Here is a 23213-nt window from a genome sequence, read left to right as displayed (position 1 = left end):
TGAAACCCAGTTGCCTTTTCCAGAGGTGGGAGGCAGGTACCTTTGCTGCAGGACACGGCCCTCCTGCCACTGCCCTGGGACAGAGGAGGGGCACCCAGCCTGCACCCCCATCTATGATGGCCAAGAGTGAGCCCCCACCTCGGGGAAAGCATGAGCCTATTGAGGAGACCCAGAGGAGCCCTAGGAACCCAGGAGCCTGGCCATAGGGGAGGACCCCACGGCCAGCAGCCACCCCCAGCCCAGCTCAGTGGCACCTCTTCTGGGAAGGCCTCTGGTTACTGTCTCTCTCAGAATGATGAGCCTCATTTCCACCCAAAGATGTGGCTGGAAGAGATCTCTCGGGGCTGCTCACCCAACATGGGGGTGGCGTTCGTGGAGCTGACACTGGTGCTGGGCCCCAGCCTGATTGTACCACCTCCCCTGGCCCTCAGGACCCTGGGGCAGGTCTGGTAGTGTCACCCCCATCCTACAGGTGGAAAGGGGTACCAGGAGTGGAGCTCAGGTCTGCCGATCTCAAGCCTCACCCCTGGGCTGCCGTGTTCGGCCTCATGTCTGCCTGCCTGCAGCACTTTCTGTTTACTTCCTGCTCTTCCCTGCCCATCACTGGTACCTGGGGAGCTGGGCTTTGTCCCCTCGGCCTGTCGTGGGCTGTCCGTGGGCACATGTTTCTTCCACGTGGTGAACTAGTCCTGCTCAGCAGCTCCAGCACCACAGGGACACCTGCTCAACACCACCCAGCCACTGCCCCCTAGAGTAGCTCGGCCTTGAAAGTCACTGACACAGTCTCTTCTTCCTCCCCCATCTGTGCTGAGGCAGCCTGGACTCACCTTAACTCCTGGACCTCGTCGCCTTAGGGATGCCGAGACTGGGGGGCTGGGGATGCTCCATCCCGGCACTCCCAGGCTCAGCCCTGCTCCAGTGGACGGAGCCAGTTGCGTGGTGGTGGGGACGTCGTGGGAGTCTCAGTGGTCGGTCAGCTGGGCCCCGAGCCCTCGGGATCTGTGCAAGGCAGGAGCAAGGCCCAGTCAGGAGGGTGGGGAGGCGCTGGCTGTGCAGGGCAGCGCGGTTGCGGCCCGCCAGCTCCTGCAGTCCCCCAAGCCCACCGCTGTCACAGCAGCTGGGCTCTTCACCTCTTCCTGTGCTGGGCTCCACCTCAACCCTCCTTCCTGTCTCATTTCAAAAGCCAACAGCTTCTCAGACAAATCAATGATCTGCGGCTGCTCAGATCAGCTCTTTCACTGCTCTGTAAGTCAGAGAGGCAGGGGGTGCCGCCAAGATCTGGATTGGAGGACCCCTGTGGACGTCATGCTCGGGGAGAGAGGTCCAGCCAAGGCCATAGAGGAAAACAGTCTCACCACCAGCAGACCTTTGTTGTTCAGGGGTTAGCTGCAGGGACGTTCAGTGACTTGCCCAAGGCTACATAGTAGGAAGCTGGCCCTGCTGTGTCTGGAGCAGAGTCCCCTTGCTTCCAGGCTGGCACTCTATTGTGGCTGTGGCCCTCATCATCCTGCCTACTCCCCCTTGCTTTCCTCCCTCCAGCACCCAGCAGGCACCTGCGACCCAGCTGTACCCCACAGGGGCTCCCCAGAGGCAGGCCAGCTACACCCTGAAACAGCAGGGTGTGGCAGTTCACTCAGGCCCCAGAGGTCGGCCTCAGCACCGGGGTGGCACTGAGCGCAAAGGGGGGAGGGGGAAGGCATGCCCAGAGTGGACAGCAGGAGGGACATGTGACAGGGAGGGAGCCTTGGAGAGAAGCAGGGGATGAGGTGGGAGCTGAGCGGTGGGTGCGATTCTCCTAAGCAAGCCACCTGGGAGCCATGGATGGTTGTAGAGCAGGAGGGTGGTGGGTTCAGATGAGGCAGCAGCTTGTGGATAAAGGGAGGTGGGAGGGGCTGTGTGCTCCTGTCAGCCTAATCTCAGGAGCGGTGTGCATGTGATGGGGGGCAGAGGGGCGGAGACGGAGGCGGCAGGTTAGAGATGCGCCAGGCAACGACACCCTTCTGTGCCCCCGCCACCGGAGATGCATGGGGTTGCCCTCGAGGAGCCCGCTGAGGCTCCTCCCTGGAGCTGGCGCAGTGCTCACCGGGCCTGAGGTGCTGGGAGGGCGTCTGAAACCAGGCCGCCCACAGGATGTTGGAAGCCGCAGGGGCCTGGTGGGTATCCGTCACATGAAAGAGGCCCACATGAAAGAGGCCGAGAGGCCCGTTCTGCCCCGTGCACAGCTGGGGCGTCCTGAGCACGGGAGGAAACCCTCCTCCGTGGGAGTCTTGGCGCCTGGGCCACAGCTCTGCCCTCTGCCTCACGGGGCCACTGCTGGGCAGGGCTGCCCATGGCTCCGAGCTCTGCGCGCCAGTGTGTGTGTGGGGTCTCTCACGGATGTGCCCCCCGTCGGGGCTTTCTGTCCTCCCAGAGCCGAGGCAGCCCGAGGCTTCCTGCTCGCCAGAGCTCCAGCTGGGCTGGGCCCCCCTTGGCCTGAGTGACCAGGGCCGGGCCGGCCACAGGCAGGGGCAGGCCTGGGAGGTGGCGACACAGCGCTGCAAAACAGGAGTGTCGTGCAGCTCACCAGGCTGGGCAGAGCTTCTGGAAGGGAGCGTCTGTCCACCCCACGGCCGGGCCCTCCTCCGGCCTGCAGCAGGTGCTGGGACAGGGCAGCGCCGCCACGCCGCTTCCTTCTCGGCCGTGAGTTGGGCCTCAGGGTGCAGTTGCCCAGCCGGGAGGCCCAGCTTCTGGGAGAGGCCCGGACGCTGCCAGGTCTTGGCTGGGGCGGTTTCTTCACTGCGGTGCTGGTTTTAGCCCCCTGCCTGCCTCTCACCTGGGCTGGGGCGCTGGCGCTGGCCAGGCCCCTTCGGACCCCCGCTGGCCCCTGGGGGCATGGCGCAGACCTGGCCCGGCAAGGCCCTTGGCCACCAGGGCTTGCTTCCCCCTACCCTTCCCTGGCCTGTGGCTTTTCACCTGTTTCACCGCCTCCACCAACATCATACCAACCTGCGGCAGGTAACTTTCTGCCAGGCTGGGCTGCCTGTGAGGGCTGAGGGTGCCCAGCGCGCCCAGAGCTGCTCGTCCAGTGAAGCCAGGTAAGGACTCCCAGTGGCCTCCCACCTCCCAAGGGCCTGAGTCACCCCTTGCAGTGAAAGGCAAGCACAAAAGCCTCCTGCAGAGAGGGCTCTGGGGGCAGCGCAGGCGCTGTGGGAGGGGGCTCGCGGCCAGCTGCCCTCCTTGGCACCCAGAAGATGCTTGTAAAGCCTTCCTGTTTTTATTGCACATCATATAAAATGGACTGCACTGTATTTAAAACAGACGGGACATTCACAAGGATGTAGAGACACAAACTTTCTCTCTTCCCTGGACGTCCCGTGCCCCACGCCGCTCCTGAGGCTGGAGACAGCCTTACCACACACCAGCAAAGCCGGTTAACAAACAACATGCGTATTCTGGGCCCTTCAGAGCTGTGCTGGGCCCTCCTGCTCTGCCCAGTTTGGAGATTGCTGGTGACAGTGACAGATGTCTGGGCAGGAAGGCTGGGCCAGCAGCGTACCTGAGGCAGCGAGAGGCTGGTGGACACCTAGTGTGCTGGTGGAGGCTGAGATTATGGCCCGAGTGCTGGGAAGGAGGACGGGGCAGGGCCCCGCTGGCCCCGGACAGCCATCTCAGGACGAGGACCCCCTGGCCACCTGGTGGCTGCCCACAGCCCTTCTCAAGCACCCAGAGGCTTGGCGGGGGTTAAAGGGAGACAAACGTGGGTGCTGACGGAGGTGCTAAGCTCTGAACACTATTCCAGGAAATAGAGTTGGGGACAACTGCCCTAGCTCAGTGCTATGGCCCCTTTCACCGCGGGTGGAGGTGGTCCCCAGGTCCAGAGACGCCCACAGCAGCCTGGCTTGCTGCTGGGGGGCTGCAGACCCTCACAGGCTGCTCACGGCCAGGGGTGGGGAGGGGCGGACCGGCCTGTTGGCTCTGCCCCCTTCTTCTTGGCTGCAAGCTGCCGCCTCTTCCTCTCGAGCTTTTCCTTCCGGGCCGCAGCAGTGGTGAAGGTGATGCAGTGGGCATCCAGGAAGTCCAGCAGCTTCCCAGTGGCCACACTGATGCCCTGCTGCTTCAGCTCGGCCTGCAGCTCTGACAGCTCGAAGGGCTGGTACAGCAGGACCTTGCGGTAGAGGGCCGGCCTGGAGCGGATGTAGTGCCTCACGGCCTCCTCCGTGGCTGCTGCGTGCACGGCTGTCTGGGATGCACTCTCCTCCTCTTCACCTTCCTCATCCTCTGCAGACTCAAAGGCCGCTCCAAACTCACAGGAAGAACTGAAAAGAACCAGACAAAAACATTCTGTGACACTCCTCTCCAGCACCCCGAGACCAGGAACCCCTTTGGTTTCTGTGTCCCCTGGGGAGCCTGACACCGGCATGGATGGCCTCGGGGGGCGAGGTTTGCAGGAAGCTCCAGGCTGCTGTGTCCTTGGTATGCCAGCTGCCAGCCTGAGCAGGATCTGACCCTCGGCCACAGTCGACTACCGGCAGCCAGCCCCCCTCCCAAGAGCATCCGGTGGGGTGAGCACATGGTGCTCCAGGTGCTCCAACGGTCTGCTCAGGAGGCTCACAGGGGACTGCCCTGAGCCCCACTGGGTTTTCCTTGGGTTAAATTCAGAAGGCAATGGGCTTTCTCAATGTCAGCATCAGGCCTGGCTTATGCCAACTCATGGATCCCATGGTCAGGGGACCTATGACACCACTAACCCCATCCTCCCATCTTGTTACCTTTGTGAGCTAAAGGAACTGTCACTGCTGTCCATGGAGGAGGCCACTGATTCCTGGGACGCAGGGAGCTGGGTGTCACCATCAGGATCTGGAGACTCCTCCTTTGCCTGTGACAGGTTCATTGGAGGGATGCTTCCACCAGGCTGCTGCTTTTGATGTCGGGGGCCCTTGGTCTTAGTGGACCCCTTGGACCTTTGGGGAAGAGGCCCAGAAGTGGCCCCCAGCTGGGCACGGCCAGCAGCCCTGGAGGTCCTGCTGGCGTGGGTCTGGCTGCACGGAGCCTCTGGGAGCACCTGTGAGGACTGGCTCTCATTCTCAGAGTCTGACTCCAGAGTCTGGTGAGTATACTGGAATATTTCCTTCAGTTTTAGGACCATCTGGCGTTTGGGTAGAGGGCGGACCCCAAACCTGAAATGGGGAAACAGCACAGAGCAAACAGTTATCAGCAAATTAAATAATGACTTTGTAGAACTGAAATCTTAAATGCCTGACTTTTGTGAGCTTTCAGAGGTGTCTATTCTGCATACAACTGAGCTTACTCTGAAGAATATATCAGAAAGGCCGTTCCCAGGTTTAGCGATGGTGGTAGTGATAACAGCCCTGGTGCCCAAGGTGATGAGCAGTATTGATTGGGATGTGACAGTTTTGAAGTTCTTTTAAAAAATCAGATCTTCTTATTCAGGCTGTTAAGGCCAAGGCCCCGTCTCCATCCACATGGCACATGGAGACCTATCAACTCATGGGGACCTGGAGTCCCATCTCTTAGCTCCTCAGGGAACTGGAGGTTTGGGGAACAGTGTGGGGAAAGCCAGCAGTCGCACACGCTCCCATCCCCCAGCGGCTCCTGCTGCCAGAGCCCCACGGCGGGTCCTTCAGCTCCTGGCCTCAGCCTGGACACACATGGGAGGGAGTGGACCACCTGTGGGCAAGTTTTCAGGAACACCACTTACCTATCCAGTTCTTTCTTCAGTACCGGGGTCTCCATGATGGAGTACCTTGGCATTGGGGTGATGGGCACTTTCGGGGGCAAGTTCTTCCGATGAGCACCTTCTAGGTAGAAAAGAAACACGTTTCAGCACGAGGGACCTGGATTTACCTCTTCTGAGCTCAGCAGTATCACCAAGAGAAATACTGCATTTGAACAAAGCCCAGCCACCGTTCTGCTCCATGAGAGCGGTACCTCCACCGCCCCTTCACCGAGACTCCCAAACTGTCTTCCCATTGGAAGGCATCACACGTGGTTAGGGCCACAGCCTTGTGCAGTGCTGACGCTGTGGAACAGGGCAGAAGCAGATAGATTCATGGCTGTTGGGGGCTCAGGGGGAGGGGCACCGAGTGACTGCTAATGGGCAGGGGAAAACATTATGGGATTAGCTGTGATGGTTGCCCAATACTACTAAGGTAATAAAAACCACTGAACTGTATGGTTTGGTGGTTTTGTGGCTGCCATCTGTCACCATGCGCTGCTGTGATACCAACGACTGTAGTCGCCGTGCTGCTCCTTCACTCCTGTGATGGACTCCCCGCCCCCCCATTGCAGGACAGTGTCCATGTACTAAAAACCACTGAATGGTGTATTTTAAAGGGTGAATTTTATGGTATGTGAATAATAGCTCAACAAGGCTGTTATTTTTTAAAAAAAGGAATCAATACTTTAAAGACAAATGAAACAACTCAGGAATATATAGAGTTCGGTTCTTATCTTTTTAGGAGCACGGAGCCCTCTGAGACTCCAATGAGAATAGGCTTTCTCCCGAATAAAGCACAGAACTCTTTATATAATTTGCGAAAATTTGTCACCTCCTGGAAGCCCACCTCAAATTCAGACCAAGGTCCCTGGTCTCACAGCACCACCTGGGAACTGGTTAGAAATCCAAATTCTTGGTCTCTACTCTGGAGAGGCGCCTGGCCACGTATGTTGCACAAAGCTCTCCAGGCAGTTCTGATCCCCATTCAAGGCTGGGAGTGCTGGTCAGTCATGCCCAGCTGGTTTCGAATTTGGGGAGGAAATCAAACACCAGGATGCAGGCAGATCCTCTGCCCACAGTCCGCTTCCCTGCGACCAGTCACAGCTTCGTGGCCCCCTGCCCCTTCCCAGCTTTCCCAGGGGCTGCCTGGCAGGGGCTGACACAGGGGCTCTGATTGCCTCTTATAATGACATGAGCTGGGAAAGTGCACCCTCCATGCGCTTGGGGGTGGCAGATGAGGCAGGGCCGAGGCTCACACGGCAGACGCTTCACACTCACCCCACTGGCTGCTGTTTTAATTGAGAGGAAAATTCACATAAAATTTAAAGTGAACAATTCAGAGGCACTTAGTATACATTCACAATGCAAGCACCACCTCTAGCTCCAAAGCATTTTCACTGTCCCCAAAGGCAGTTCTGTACCCAGCACCCTCCTGATTCTCCCCTGACCCCTGCTCCTGGCAACTTCTCACCCACTTTGTCTCCACAGACTGGCTCACCCTGGACATTCCCTATAAACACAGTGACACGCTGTGGTCCTTTGTGCCTCTCTGAGCATCGTGTGTTCAAGGTTCACCCAGGAGCTAACACCTGTTTTACAGCTGACGATCCTCCACTATATGGATGGACCACATTTTCTTTATCCATTTGTCAGCTGATGGACTTGTGGCTACTGTGAGGACTGCTGCTGCGAAGTCTGTGTAAGGGATCAGTCCTGATTTCCCCTCTTCTGGATGAGCTCCCTGGGGTGGGGCTGCTGGGCCGTAATGGCAGCGCTCCGTGTAACCTTGTGAGGTACCACACTTGCCCGATTTTAAGGTGTTTGCCTTAAAGTGTTTGAGGTGTTTGCCTTTAAGGTGTTGGCCTCTCAGAAGCACTGTCCACAGCTGGGGGTTTTTAGCAAGGGCCCAGGCAAGCCATGGGATCCAGGCAAGTTTAGGAACTGGCTAAGCAACATGTCTGATGGCAAGCCTGTTCTCCCTCTGCAGGGGAGGGTGGGGAGGAGGCTCACCACAGCCCTGCCACCCCCTCCAGCCCCTTAGCATAAAACGGCCTAACAGACAACCACCCTCCCCGCTACTCACTTGGCGTCTCCAACCCTTCTGATTTCTGAGCAGCAGCAGCATCACTCAGTGTCTGGGCGGGAGGAAGGAGCTCTGAAGACTTCTGTTCCTCTCCATCCCAATCGTCCCACAGAGCTGAGTTCAAAAAGCTTAGCCTGCTGCTCGCCGGCACGCTGGCCCGAGGGGACCTCTCTCGGGACTTTCTCTGGCTAGTGCAGCTCCCTCGGGCAGGAGGGGTGCCCAGGAGGGCCGGGGAGCTGCAGCCACTGCTGTCTGGAGCCTCCCCTGCCTTACTGCCCGGACTGCTGGTGCTCAGGGGGCCTGTCCGCTCAAGGTTCAAGCGGTCAATGGGAATGGGTGACAGGGGCTCCACATGCCAATGACACTCATCCACCGGAATTGGAGGGTCGCTGTCCGGCAGGGGGCTGCTGTGGGCCTGACAGGAGGCCGCCTCCTGCTCGTCTTCGCTGTCCTCCACCTCCACGACTTCACTTGTGATGGCCTGACTCGGTGGGCTGGGCCCTGGCGGCGAGCACCCATGGGGCTGCCCAGTGAAATCGGCCAGATGGGAGATGGGACAGAGAGCCGGAGAGCAGCGCTGGGGGTGCGCAGGGTGGGGCCTGGCAGGGCTCCTGCTGTCGGGGCTGCCTGCACTGACGGAGACCAGGCCTGAGGACGACACGGGGGGTGTGATGACAGAACACTGGCTTGCAGCTTCGGGCACACCCCTATTTTCTAATGGGGTCCAGCACTTGACCTCAGCTGTCTGATCCACTGGAGCCCGGGACCTGAGGCCTGTTATCTGGGTCTGTGAAGAAGAGTCACGCCTTCTGCTGGCCAGTGGGGTGGCAGGCACGAACCATGACATATCCATGGTGCTGTCCCCCTCAGGGCCGCTGTCAGGGTCACACGGCAGCTGAGGGGTCCCTCTGCTCCCCACAGAGCCCCGGTTCCCTGACAGCCTCCCATCCCCGCACTGCAGTGAAGTCTCTCCTCTAGCTGGACTTTGGAAAGGTTCCTGATCTGCATCAACGTCAATCACAGAAAACAGCTCAGAAGGCTTGGGGCTAACTTCTAGAACTTTCCTTTCTTCCAAGGGACCATTAAAAACTGACTTTATTTTGGTTTGTTCTAGCTCCAGCTCTTCATCTGAATCCAATAAAAGGATAATCTCATCTTCTTTGTTCTTGCTGGATGGAGTATTTTGAGATCTGGAGCTCAAACAGCTAGGTTTTGACTGGGTTAGGTCAATGGAAGGAGATTTTTCTGGGGAGATCAGAATCCCTTTATTTCTGCATTCCAACAGGGAACTATGTTCTTCACCCTTCTGGACACCTGGATCTTTAAATAACGTGAGGAGGCTCCTGCCCTTCCTCTGCTTCAATGGTGAGTCCTGGGAGGCCACCCTGGAAGCTCTGCCTTGTGACTGGGGCACTGAAAAGGGTGACTCACCCCTGAGACTCTGGCCCCGAGGGGGCTGTGACAGGGGCGGGTGCCATGGGGGCACCTGCTGGTGAGCGGGGATACAGGCGCTCTCCGTCCCCTTTCCTGAGATGGTGTCATTGTCTTCCTTGAGATGGCTCATTATCTGGGATGGTCCAGAGCATCTTCTGGGAGTTGATGAAAACAGCCGGGCCTCAGGAGCATCAGCTGAGTGCCAGAAAGCACCTTCCTTTCTCCCTGGCCCGCAGCCTCCAGAAGGGCGAGGGGAGCCGGAACAACCCAGCGCTCCCTCCGGGGAGCCTGCTTTCTCTCCCGCGCCCTGGCCCTTGAGCAGCAGGGGCATGGACTGTCTTGCGCTCTTCCTTTTGGCTGGGGCCTCTTCTCTTCCCTGACCAGACGATTCCATCTGTTCTGCATTTTCTGGCTGTCTGCTAACCTGGTCACTTCCTAAGATCTGCATGGACACTGGACCATCCTCCCCGAATGGGTCCGTTTTTTCCTTGATCTCTGGAGCCCCTTCCCCCCGGAGCAGCTCTCGCTGAGTGGCTGCAAATTCATAAATTTCTTCCATTTCTGCCTCATTCACTTTTTCTCTGTCTTCTTCACAACCCTCAGGTTTCATCAAAGCCTCTGCTTCTTCCTCTTCACCTGTCCACATGGACCTCAAGAGTTCTTGGAAGTTCTCCGCGCGGCTTTCACAATCCTTGTCTTCCTTCTCCTTCCACAGTGTGTCCTCTGAATCCGTCATGTCAGATGCTTGTTCGCACAGAAGAACAAGCTCACTAACACCAAACCTGCAAGAGGAAATGCCACGCATCACTACCCTGCAGACGCGGTGGTTGGGCGCCCCAGCGTAGGTGAGGACCGTCGGTCCTGACCCCTTCCCTGCTCTCCAGCAGACACGGGCCGTGCTCTCAGCCAGCAACACCCCAGCACCTTGAGCTTGAGAAGAGACTCCCGGACCTTTAAGGCAGGGCTCACTGACTCCACTGCCCAAAGGGGCGCATCGGGCTGAGCTGAAGACAAGAGAATGGTGCTGCTGCAAGGAGAGCATGCTGCCTTGAAAGGCACTTGAGGCTCTGTGACTGACGCAAACCACAGAGACCAGACCTGTCCCAGTCAGCCCGGCCCAGTGGGCATGCCAGCCTGTAGCCTCCTTGAAGGCTCCCTGGTCTGACTGCTACATCAGGACCCCAGAGGCTGAGCTCATCCCTTCCCAGGAGAGCACCCAAGGTTATGCCAGGGCCTTGGGCAAATATGGCTTCATCCCAGGGGCCCTCAACCTTGTCAGGAGACAGAACACCTTGTCTGTGGAGCCACCTGCCACCTCTCCTGATGCTGTGCGGATGAGCGGGATATGTGCTAACCCATGGCAGTTGCACTAGACACTCTACCCACTTCTGTTTTCTGGGACGTGGGACAGAACAGCCCTCACTGAGCTTCTGTCGCTGAACAACGGAAGAGAGGCAGCGTCTGGGGGCAGCTGAGCTGAGGACCACCCTCTCATCACACCCAGGGAGCTAAAAGCCACGAGACCCGGCAGAGGCTGTCCTCAATCCGTGTTGGGCTCTCCTGCCAGTGTCCGCTCCGGCCAGACTGCCAGTCACCATGTCCCAGGCCAAGTCACTGGGGTTAACAGGGCAGGAAGGACGCAGGCCTGACCCTCCTGTGAACCGCCAACCTACTGATCCTCAGCAGTTAACGTGAGATGCTGTGAAGGTAAATGGCAAAGACACTCGGACCTGTGGGCCAGAGCGCTCAGGTCAGGGGCCAGCTGGGGAGGCACGCCAGGGTCCGCGGTATAGAGGTAGTGCAGGAGCGCATGGATGGCCTCGGTGCTCACGTCACTCAGCAACACACGCTGACTCCTCAGATCGCCATCCTCCACAGCAAAGAAGCCTTCACTGTTCACCTGAGAATGAAATAAAACATGGGTGTGATGTGGGGCAACACAGAGCTGTATGTCCCAGCACCAGCACTGGCCAGGTCCCACCCGCCTGCTGGTCAGGCCCTCAAACTTCTGTTTGCAAAATCAGACTGTGAAAGACATTCAAACACCCCATTAGTTCCCTCTTGACAGACACATCAGAGGCACTAGAACTTTCTGGTGGAGACCAGCAGCTGGCTTCCAGATTGCCGCAGCACAACATTCAAGTCAGATGCATGTCAGTACAGGTCAGCACAGAAAGATGTGTCTGCAGCTCAGCCTTCAAGAAGTCGATGACCTCATAATTACAGAAATGGAAGAAAAGGGAACCGTTCTACAGAAAATGGATTTTGATTCAATCGAGAAATCTGATGTTCCCCAATCCTCCACTCATCTCCTCGGACCACCTCCTCACCTGGAATCTGTCTCCCCACTGCCGCAAGTGTAACAGAGGAGGGAGGTGGGTGCACGTGTGGGGGGTGCACAGAGGTGTGGGGGAGGCATGGAAAGAAGGAGCATGGGCCGTACTCACATACTGCATGAGAAGGGGGCACCGGGCATAAAGCACGAACTTGTGTGCGTAGAGCACCTCCCCGCTGTCCGTCTGAAGCTGGATATCGCTCAGGTGTGGGTTATTGACCATGGCCCTGAAGTCCGCCAGCAGCAAACCGAGGGTGAGCTGGAAGGAGAGTGCACACTGGCTCAAGCAAGCTCCCCAACTTCAGGAGCGCCTTGAGCTCCTGTGCACAGGGCTCCCATGCTGGCTCCCACCTCCAGCTTCCCTGAGGCTCTCTTTGGTGCAGAACAGCACCACGCTAGCTTCTTTCCCAAATTCTCCATTATGCCCAGTCCCCTGGCCTCACATGGGGTAGGGACGAGCAAGTGGAGGCACAATGGCCACAGTGAGGCCACAGCTGGGCCAAGCATGGTGCACACAGGGCCGAGTGCTTCACAAGCACCGTGTGCAGCCCCGATGTGTCAGGCAGGGACGCTGAGCCCACGATGTTCGGGTACCCAGCTGAGAGGAGTCTCGGTCCCCCTCTGACTACATGCCACAGTCGCCAGGTAGACCATGATGAGGTAATGTAGCTGATGCCACTACACTAACAGGATGAAAGCCCGACTTCCAGCACGTGAAGCATTAGTTGGAGGCCACCTAGGGACCTGCACATCAGAGAGGCAGTCCGTCCTGAGCGAATGAGTGAAACTTTGGGGCCACCTCCCAGAGCAATGGGGATCCCTGCCGGCTCTCAGGACCAAACAGGCTCCAAGGGCTTGGCTGAGGTACCCTCAGAATTCAATGACAGAGGGACAAAGCCTCATGGCAGAGCCCTCGAGGGGGATAGGAGGCTCCCATGGGCTCTCGGCTGGCTTTGGTCAAGGGCTGTCTCTGGGGCCAGCGGACTCGTGTGCGGCTCTGGAGGCTGACTGTGAGTGGACTGTGCAGAGCACAGGACCACAAGTGGGGAGCAGGTGCCCCGGTGCTTACCGAAGCCTGGCTGCCCCCCTCCAGGTGCTTCTCAGGTGGCAGGACAAACCCAGTCGGTGGAAGGCCAGTGGACGACACATCCATCCCTGAAAGGAGGATTCAGGTATCAAAAGAACAATCACCTCCTGGCAACGTCAATCTCTGGGAAATGCCAGCAGGTGTCAGCTGGCCTACCCCAAAGGCTCCCTGAAGATGCTTTTTACCTGATTACTGGCTCTGGAAAGGGCTCTGTCCTTGCTTAAAGTTGGAGAAAATTGTGAAGGACACACCTGTACGACATCCAAAGCACTTACAGAGACTGTGTTCTCCCCGTTATTTGGGGACAAGCCAGGAGACCTCAGATTGGAGCAGCTGTCCCCACACCACAAGGACTAGCTGGTCCCACCACAGCCATAGGGAGGAAGGGTGGGAGGGCAGGGCCGGCCCTGGCGACCCATCTGGGTTCTCACCTGCGGCCACTCCTGAGCTGGCCAAGCCCCCACTGCAGGGCCACGGGGTGGCATTCAGCCCCTCTCCTGCCAGGTCCACAAGGTCCTGCAGGGCCTGGTGCTCTCTCTGGCTGGCGGAGGGTGATGGGTTCCGGGGGCCACAGCCCACAGGCTGGGCACTGTGGCGAGGTGGTGTTCGCACACCCAGCTCTGGCTGGTCAAGCAGCACCGGTGGCAGCGTGGAGTCCTGGGCAAGACCCTGAAAGAAGTCAGGAAGCCAAGTAACCCTGTGGCCACTATAGCAGCCACCATACAGAGGGGTCCTGAGAATGCCGGCCACAGCCCAGAGCAACCCTGGGAAGCTTTTCTCCCATCACCGTCTACCAGCAGGCTTCTCTGTCACAGTGAAGGCCATGCCTGTTGCAGCTACATGTACAGAACAGTCTCTGAGGGTCCTGTCCCCCTAATGTTATCTAAATGGCCTCAAGCACATAGTGACTCCAGGCCCACCTGCATCAGAGTTGTCTGGCTCCTGGGCCCCACCCCGGGCACAGGGACAACCCCTCAGATTCCAGTATGCCAGCCCCCTGGGGGTGGGGCCCTGGACTGCATTTCAAACAAACTCTCCGGGAACAGGATACATTCGGGAACCAGGGGTCCTCCCATTCTCCCCAGGAGAGCCATCAGTTGCCGTACAGACAAACACGCTACAGCCGGCACGCCTGACTTCCTATCCTTCCTTCCTTTTCGGACTTTCTGTTGATGACCCATCCTGCTATCTTGGCTGCCAGCCTCTCCCCAGAGCCCACTGTGCACCCAGAGTGGGGGACATACCTCGGCAGGGGCAGACCGCTGGGGCACCAGGGGAGGGACCAGGCTTGTGGTGTAGAAGGCTTCCAGAGCCCAGGCTCCAGTCAGGGCACTGCCCTCCCACAGAAAGTTCTTCTTCCCTCCGGGGGGCTGCAGACTCTGGCCAGCCTTTTCCAGCTCCCCCTGTAGGATCCTGCTTGCAGGAAGTGGCGGTGTGCTGGACAGCTCCATCTCCTCCGCAAAGAGCTGGGCCACCCGGTCCTCGGTCTGCCTCCCTGTGGTCTCCAGGTCTTGGAGTAACAACAGGGGAGGGCAGGCAGGTGCTTTCCTCTTGCGACTCTTCTTTTCTGGGGTGAACGGAAGCACAGGGTCAGTGACAGAGCTGCCCCACACCCTGAGGCCCAGCAGGAGTGGTGAGGCTGTGCCAGCCTGGTGCCGCACCTACCTGCCCCCAGTCTTATCCTCTCGGAGAAAGCGCTTTCCAGTCTCAGCACAGGGGGCACGGCCTCCTGCTCCATCTTGGACCGGGACAGAGCCATGGCCACAAGCAAGTCTTCAGATGGCACCTCGGGCTCGCTGACCTTTTGCTTCTTCTGCAGCTCCTTCCTATTGGTGGCTCCCTTCCGCTTTAAACCTCCGTGATTGTTGAAGCTTAAAAAGCAGCCAAACAGAAAGATTAGTGAGGCCAGGGTGTGAGCACTTCCTGTGCGGGGGATATCCCTGCTGGACCAGAGAGGCCCAGACCCCATCTCCTCTGTATTGGGAAGAGAAAAGGGATAAACACAGACCCATTAGACAGAGGCATCAATGGCTCTGGGAGTTCACTGTGCTCATCCTGTTGCCTCATGTTAAGGTTACATGATCCTGGGCCAAGTTCAGTGCGCCCCAGAGAGGGGAGGTCTGGTCCTTCCATGTGACACTACCCTACTGAGTTCCTGGCAGGTGTATCAAGCTCTGAGTGGTACCTGCACACTCCAGGTGTGGCCAAACCCTTTGGTGGAGTCAGCTTCCTGGATTCCACCAACTTCTGCTCATCAATCCTTCAGGTGCCCCTCAGGCAGTCCTGGCCACACTGGCCATGACAGGATCCCTTTTCTCTTGCAGGGCCTGTGGGCATCGCTTCTGCCCCAGGCCCGAAGGAAAGGCTTCCCAGCTTCCACTACCAACATGGTCAGCCAGCCTGGAGGTCAGTGTATAGCAGCAGCTCATTTGACTTGGAGATTGGCTTAAAGAATTTTCCAGCAGGAAAACCTAGACCACCTGGTGAACCCCAACAGACTAAGCAAGAAATAGGAGGGCAAAGGCGAGAGAGAAATTGGGAGCTCAAACCCAGCTGTCAGAATGCTACGAAAAGCACCCTTTATAGAAGCTCATCCTTTCTCCTGGGCCAGGGGTGGCTCAAGAATCTCAGGCATCACCTCGGAAGATCTGAGCAACTCCTAATTCTGTTCAAGTTCCTGGGAACCCCACATGATAACCACAGCCTCCCAGAAGGCAAGGGGTTGTCCCAGCATCTGACTACTCCAGAGTTCCATACACCCCAGGCTTGGCCTTTGGCAGAGGATACCCTTGGTGAGGGTATCCATTTGCTATAGTTTTTCTACTTTATCAACCTTCTAGAAGGACCCACACACATCTTGTTTCTCTTCTCAAAGTTCTTTTTTTTTTTTTTTTTAAGATTTTATCCATTTATTCATGAGAGACACAGAGAGAAAGGCAGAGACACAGGCAGAGTGAGAAGCAGGCTCCTCATAGGGATCTCAATGTATGACTCGATTCCAGGACCCTGGGATCGTGCCCTGAGCTAAAGGCATTCAACCCCTGAGCTACCCAGGTGTCCCTTCTCAGAGGTGTTTAAAAAGCAGATATATTTCATCTGAGTAGGTGGTTTCCATCCAGTCCTCGCAGAAGGCAAGTGACGGCTTACATAATGTCTGTGCTAGGGCCTTAAGGCTTCTGATTCTGAGATGCTAGTGTTGATGTGCTATGATATGGACAGGCTCACCAGCTAAGAACCCACCTGTGCCCACCCTAGTCTCACCATGGGCCTGGCTCAGATGCCCACAACCTGTGTGCAAGGCAGTGGCCAGGACAAACAGGGCCACCACTCTTGGCCTTCCCTTTGCTCTTGAAAAAGTCCCAAACCTACAGAAGTGCAGAGCCTACACTGGTTCCTGTAACGCGGCATCCACAGCACCACGGGCAGTAGGGAGGGGAGCTGAGCTGCTTATGTGCCTGTGGTTTGCACCAGCTAGGAGCAAGGCCTCCTATTGTAACATGTAAGCATTTAGTTCATGCACGTTTAAAAAAAGAAAAAAAAAAAAAGGCCTGTGCTTCTGTCTCACCAACTGTGTGAACTCACTGAGTCCTCTTCACCAAATGGTAGGAGACTTGGGTTGCACGGAGGTGGAAGCTGTGGCATACCACATGCGAAAGGACGCAATCAGGTGTGTTACCAGATTCCTCCCTCCTCCAGAAGACACCTGCGTGGACCATTTCAAGGCCTTCGAGGGTACAGAATCTGTCTCCTCCTCAGTCCTGGTGGAGACTCTGCCGGATTTTCTCCTCACATCTCATTTCCAGAATCAAGGAGGGTTCTCGGGCTCTACTGTTCTCTAATACTACAAAAGGCTTTAAAAAGAAACAATCCAAGTATTTCTTTTATTTTCCTCCTTTTCATCTGACTCACCTTGATGCCTGTGTGCTATAGGCCCCGTCAGGCTGAGCTGTCTGCAGCCGCACGGCCTGGAGCAGGAGCTGGGGGCCGACGTCCATCTTCACTGCACACTGTTTCAAGTGGCTGATTCTGCTCTTTGGGGTGAGAAAGGGTTTGCCACAAATTGGGCATTCGGGGATCCGAGGTATGGAGGGTGTCAGTGCCTTTTCAGCCTCATCCAAGCACCTGGAGGAAGACAGTAAACATAAGAGAAACTTCTCCCCAGTAACATGCATCCACGTCAGCATGGACAGGCCGTGGGCCCAGCCTGTCCTGCCATAGCCCACTCCTCCACATAGCCTGCAGTCAGCTTCTAATGCTAAATTTAGGTATCTGCTGGCTGAAGTGAGCAAGGACATGGCAAACAGTGGCAATGTGTACCCTAAGGAAGTGAGAACAGATACTCTAACATGAGAAACACGTGGTCACAGCAGCTCTATTTACAAAATCCAAAAGGCAGAGACAATCTATACAGATGAACATGACGTGGTCTGTCCATATGACAGGATATTATTCAGCTGTAAAAAGGAATGAGATTCCAATCCGTGCTCCAACCTGAACTTGAAAGCACTACGCTGAGGGAAGGAAGCCAGACACAAAAGGCTACGTCTTACGTGACTCTGCTTAGTCCCCAACGGACAAGTCCGCGGAGACAGTATATTAGCCCCTGTGAGGGGATGGCAGTGGGGGAATGAGCAGTGAACGCTAATGGGGACAGGGTCTCCTTTGGGGTAATGAAAATATTTTAAAACTTATTGTGGTAATGGTTGCACAATTCTGTGAATATAATAAATAAAAGCCATTGAATTGTTAACTTTAAAAAGATGACCTGGGACGCCCGGGGGACTCAGTGGCTGAGCATCCACCTTCGGCCCAGGCCATGACCCTGGGTCCAGGATCGAGTCCCGCATCGGGTCCCCGGAGGGAGCTCACTTCTCCCTCTGCCTGGGTCTCCGCCTCTCTGTGTTTCGTGAATAAATAACATCTTTAAAAAATAAATAAAAGGATGAGTTGCATAATACGGGAATCACAGCTCAATAAAGCTGTCCAATGAAATGGCAGGGCTAGGTTGAGGCCTATGCAGAGGTGCTCTGGTCACAGCCGCCCAGTCTGTCTTCCTACCGGTTCACGTGCTGCTCCCTTCGCGTCACGTTCATGGCCGAGAGGTTCTTGTGGCAGATCTGGCAGAAGAACAGCCCCGCCTCCTCCAGGCTGCCCTCTGGTGTGGCTGCGGCCGCTCCGTGGGGCCCAAGGCCCTGCTGCAGGGTGCTCTCTAGCACGGGGAGCCCGTAGCCCGGCCCTGGGGGGGGGGGGAGGGGCGTGAGGGCTGCGGCCCTGCTGCCCACACTCCTGCAGCACCAGGCGGACACGTAGCCACCATCACCCAGCACCGGGCAGCCGCCCATAAGGCCTCCCACTGCGCGCTGCTCCCAGGCCCCATGAGGTGGCAGCGCCTCGGCCACTGTCGCAACCAGGCCCTGGCGGACGCACCGTTCCTGTCCCTTCCTGCTTGAGCTGCCACCCATTCCACGGAGCACAGGCTTCCCCTGCAAAGCTCAGCCTTTCCTACTGCTATGACCTTTCACTAGAGAGACCCTTGGCACTCACAGACACGGAAACCTTCCGAAGTCCCCAGTTCTTGAATATTCCTGTGGCCTATCTTTCCACCGAAGCCAGAAAAGTATCGCACCTCATTTTGGTGCCTTATTTTTTTCTCAACAAAGAAATGGTTTCTCTGTCTCGAGCCCTGAGCATTACTGGGAATGCTTTGAAGGTCGATGCAAACAACCGAGTCACACGCAGGGCAAGTGCTGAGCTCGTGTCCTAGCTGAGCAACTCCAATGCACCCCGGTGGAGTCACAGGGGGTGATGCAATGGTGGATGTCCCCTCTGCCCGTGTGGACCTTAGAGGTAGCCTGAGAATCCTCAGTGCTCCCAGGGTGAACTCTGCAAACCCACTACCAGGAGACTATGTGTTTGTAGCTGCAGGTCCATCGATACAGTTTCTTCCTAGTTACTTCTTTTCTGTGTATTTTCACCAGAGAGGAGGGCTCACGTTGTTCTGGGGGGGAAAGAACAGAACCAGGGGTATGACGTGCCTCCTGGGGTGGTGGAGGGTGCACTGCACGGCACCTGCATGGCACCTGCATGCTTGGTGCCTGCTGCCTTCACCCAAGGCCCCCCAGACCTCTGGTTTACTCACACGTAATATACCACAGGGCTACAGGAAGTGGTTATGTGACACTATGAGGAAACAATCAAACAAATCTAAAAGTGGGAAATTTAAAAAGACAATTGTCCTGGACTCTTCCAAAAGTTGGTATCATAAAAAAAAAAAAAAAAAAAAAAAAAAAAAAAAAAAAAAAAAACAGGACAAGGGGACCATTCTAGAATCTAGACTTTAAAAGACTACTGAACTATAGCAGATGCAGTGTGTGGGACTTATGGTTCTGACCGATCCTTGTTCAGAAAAAAAAAAAGAAACCATCTATAAGGCTGTCTTTGGGACAAGTGGGGAAATTTTAATATGAACTGGACACCAGGCAGTATTATGGAATCAAGTGTGACAATAGCACTGTGATCATGTAGGAGATGTATGAGGGGGAAGCATCATGACATCTAGAACTTACTTTGAAATGGTATAGAAGAATCAGATATACTTAGGAGAAATAAAAAATACATGCCAAAATGTTAATAATTGTTAAATTGAGGTTGAGGGCATGGGGGTTCATTGTAGTATTTTTTTTTACCTTTCTATATGGGAAAAATATAATAAAAAGTCAAAATAAGAGGAAGAGGTACTTTGTCAAAGAAGCTAAATGAGAAATGACCCAAGGGACCCTTCATTCTCTGGTTAATACAATGAAGTGGCCAAGGTACGGTGCCAGCCAGAGCACCCACCCCGACCACGCAACTCAAGAATGCGGGTTCCTTCCTGCCCCTCTTTCTCCAGGGTTCAAACTTATCCTTGATGGGAATATATAAAACTCCCATCATACCATTCCCTGCTGTCATCTCCTCTGGAGGGCCCTGTGGGGTGTTTTCTTCAAGCGTGGCCTCCAGGGAGCACCTTTCTGAAGCATGCTGCAAACGCTCGGGGTCTGCCCTCTTGAACTGCTGCATTCGCCGTACAACCAACTCTGCCGTCCGGGCTTTGGAGGGACTTGGCGCTGTCACTGTCAGACAGGAAGGAGGGGGCTGGGAGTTGCTGTCCGGAGCAGCCTCTGGCAAGGAGGAAAATATTCACAGGCATCTGTTCTAGCTGGAGAAACAAGGACTCTTCCCCCAGATAACAGGCTGAACCCAAGTTTCAAGGGGTTGTTTACCAACTAGTTTAGGTTTAACTCTCAACTGTGAATAGGACCAACTATTGGTAACCTCACCGTTGGAGGTAATATAAATAGACCTGTCATAAATATCTATGACAGAGGGGCACGGCATTGACTCCTAATGAGCACAGGGTTTATTTTTGGAGTGATAAGAATGTTCTAAAATTAGCTAGTGATAGTGATTACACAATTCTATGACTACACTAAAACCAGTCAACTGTCCACTTTAAAAGGGTGCATTTTATAGAATGTGAATTCTTTCTATGAAGCTGTTATTAAAGAAATATTAATGACAAACATTTTTATCTTCCTAGGTCAGAAGTCCTCCTGTAACGCAGGGTCCACAGATGGCCTCTGGCGGGGATTCATGAAGCCCTGGCAGTTTTATGCCAGTTTCACAGGTGTGTGGGGGTGTGGTCTTCTGGGGAATCATGTGTAACTTTCACTGCTCCCAAAGAGGCATGAAGGACCAATGACGTTTCAGTAACACTACTGAAGCCTTACAACAGTCTCTGTGAGCTAAGTTTTTACCACTACTCCACTGAGACAGCATGTTGACCACACTAATAAAAAATACCATTTAAGATCAGGAAGTGAAGGTGAGAAACATTTAGAAGTAGAACCCAGGAGCCCAAAGATCCTATGCAAGGTTGGTTCTCAGTTCTGCTTGAAGAAGTCATGGTAAACATACGGTTCAGTACACCAAGGGCAGCAGGGTAAGAAACCCGCTTCAAACGAACAAAGAAAAAAGAAAAGAACAAAGGTGTTTAGAGGAGAAAGGAAGGACCTGGAGATTCTTCGGGGATTGAGACCTCTCTGGCAGCTTCCTACCGCCTTCTGAGCAGCCTTACCCAACTGGCCTGCACCACCATGACTTACCCACTCTGGACTGAATTCAAGAAAATGAGAGAAGCAGCATTATTTTTGGTGTTCACGTAACTTGCATCAACTACATAATGTAAACATTAATTGGAACCTCTAAAAGAGCAGAGGGCCCCGAACATAATCATGTAGAATATTCACGCAGGGGTTAAATTTTTTATGACCATCGTTTAAAACAGGAGTTGGCAAACTATGGTCCTCAGGCAGGCTGCCTGACTTTTTTTAATGAAGTTTTGTTGAAACACAGCTCTTTCATTTGCTTACATATTGTCTAGGGAGTTGAGAAGCTGCAACAGAGACTGGGGCTGCAGAGCCAAAATAATTTACTCTCTGGCTCTTTTCAAAAAGTTTTCGGACCCCTGCTTAAAAACAGTACCACCACCTCTGCAAACATCCTGGCAGTGGTTCTGGGACAGTTACCTGTCTGGGTGGTCTGTGCACCCTTCTGGAGTGGAGTGGAGGCAAGCACACTTCCCTCTCCGTTCTTGGGGGGAGCTGGTTCACTCTCCTGCTGCTTGGGGGCCCCTTGCTCTTTAGTCCTTGGGGCCTGGCTGCCAGACCGAGTTTTCTTCTCCCTCAGGCCTGGAAGGGTTTTGCCCCTGGTCCCAGTTGGTTTGGTCCTTTTCGGTTTGCTTATCTGAGTGCTGTTTGAGGCCTTTTGTCCCTTCCTTTCATCCAACACTTCCTTGCTGACATTCTTTTTCACCCTTTGGAGAAAGCTGGCACAGAGTTCCTTAAAATCATCATCTGACTCATCCATCCTCTGACAAGCTTTAAGGCTTGTGGGTGGTCTTCTGAGGTGTGAGGTCTATCTGGGGGGCCGAGAATGAGCCTAGCAGGGCCTCATTCAGACCTGCAGCTCCATGAAGGCTCCTCTTAGCTTCTCACTAGGACACCTGGAGAGTTTGCACAACTGAGCAAAAAGTAATGCTTTTCCCTTCATAAGGATTCAAAATGTCTTTGTTCAGATTGAGTCCCTGTTAAAACAGCACGTTCAAAGTTCACATCTGAGAGCTTTTGTGGTCCAACAGATGCCTCTGAGATAGAATACATATGAACTCCATGTTCGGGTGATTCTCCAAGATCTCCATAATGGTAAAGCACATTGATTTATTTAATGTCACATCTGTGAAAAATCAAAAACATCTAAATGTTATTAGACAGACACTGCACTCTATGCCATTTCTTCCAGGAAGGTACAAGAGGATGTGGAGTATGGGCAAAGTGCTCAGAATAACAATACCTGTGTCAAATACTCAGGTACAGCCTGGTTGACAACAAACTCATGGGGAGTTTATCACAACACAACACAACACAAGGGGAAGGATCTAGTAACCCCTCAAGGAACATGAGCATCTTGGAAGAGTATTGTTTTTACTGAAATCTGGTGAATGAGTCCCATGAAGGGCAGTCACCACAGAAACAAGATGATGGCCAAATGCAGAAAAAGTGCAGGGCCGGGGGAGAGGGTGGCCAATGGAGAGAATATGCCCTTGGATACTTGGGAAGAAATGAGATGAACACAGGAGGCTCATCCATCACTGATACAATGTTTTCAAATTTAAAAAGGGCGACTTAAAAAAAAAAAAAGGGCCACTTTTCTCCACCCTCTCTCATGCTAGCAAGAACTCTAAACTCGAGTGACTGGAATGGTGACCACCGCAAAGCCTGGGTCTTATGGGCATGATTACTCTGGCACAGTTTAGCGGGATTCAAAAATCAAAACTGAGGGGCACCCGGGTGACTAAGTCAGTTAAGCATCTGCCTTCAGCTCAGGTCATGATCCTGGAATCCTGGGATCCCTGAGCAGGAGCATGCTTCTCCTTCTCCCTCTGTTGCTCCCCTTGCTTGTGCTCTTTCTCTCTGGCAATAAATAAATAAATAAATAAATAAAAATAAAAATCTTAAAAAAAAAATTAAAACGGAATGACCCAGTGACAGAAAGTGCAATCTCCACCATCCGAGTAATCCGTTTAATCACCTATTTTTTTCCGGAGTGGGGCAGACAGGCATACCTGTAATCTACTTCCCATGGCTGCCCCATCCTCATCTTTCCGAGTCACCTCGTTAGAGAAGCGTCCCCTCATCCTTTATCCAAGTGGACCCTCTCCAATCCCATTTTTTTTCCATCATCACACTTTACAATCGCATTTATCACAAGTTACCTTCATTTGTAGTAACATTTATTGAATGCTTATGGCATGCCAGGCACGGTTCTAATTGCTTTAGAAGTCTAGCTCATGTAACCCTTACAACGATCCTACTCCGTGGGCTCTACCCTCATCCCTTAACAGCCAGGGGTCCGGCATAAGAATGAGGGACTGACTTAAGCTCACGCAACTTTTGAAGTGGCAGGGCTGGGATCACATCCAAGGGGGTGGTTCTGGGGCATCAGCACGTACACTCTTATG

At 54.6% G+C, this 23213-nt stretch overlaps 2 protein-coding genes across 3 annotated transcripts in view; both read right to left on the bottom strand.

Moving 5' to 3' along the window:
• The window catches only part of NLRC3 (NLR family CARD domain containing 3), a 37057-nt gene extending 35960 nt beyond the window's left edge, over positions 1 to 1097 (bottom strand). For both annotated transcript variants that reach the window (XM_041749774.1, XM_041749773.1), the window contains exon 1: positions 828 to 1097. The gene's annotated coding sequence lies outside the window, so the exon portion shown is untranslated. The remainder of the gene's footprint in view (positions 1 to 827) is intronic.
• Positions 1098 to 3237: 2140 nt separating this feature from the next.
• On the bottom strand, positions 3238 to 22889 carry SLX4 (SLX4 structure-specific endonuclease subunit). Its single transcript, XM_041748537.1, has 15 exons — positions 22818 to 22889; positions 21223 to 21610; positions 19591 to 19815; positions 17714 to 17891; positions 16565 to 16777; positions 14321 to 14526; positions 13900 to 14222; positions 13087 to 13324; positions 12638 to 12723; positions 11681 to 11827; positions 10964 to 11133; positions 7800 to 10015; positions 5699 to 5798; positions 4749 to 5156; positions 3238 to 4295 (listed from the first exon to the last, which is right to left on the bottom strand). The coding sequence occupies exons 1-15, from the start codon at positions 22887 to 22889 to the stop codon at positions 3914 to 3916; spliced, it is 5352 nt and encodes a 1783-aa protein (XP_041604471.1). The 3' UTR covers positions 3238 to 3913.
• Positions 22890 to 23213: the final 324 nt, after the last annotated feature.

The sequence above is a fragment of the Vulpes lagopus genome, chromosome 3, assembly GCF_018345385.1.
Source record: "Vulpes lagopus strain Blue_001 chromosome 3, ASM1834538v1, whole genome shotgun sequence".
Taxonomy (NCBI): domain Eukaryota; kingdom Metazoa; phylum Chordata; class Mammalia; order Carnivora; family Canidae; genus Vulpes; species Vulpes lagopus.
Note: the sequence above shows the minus strand (reverse complement) of the source record. Positions and strands in the feature narration are given on the sequence as shown.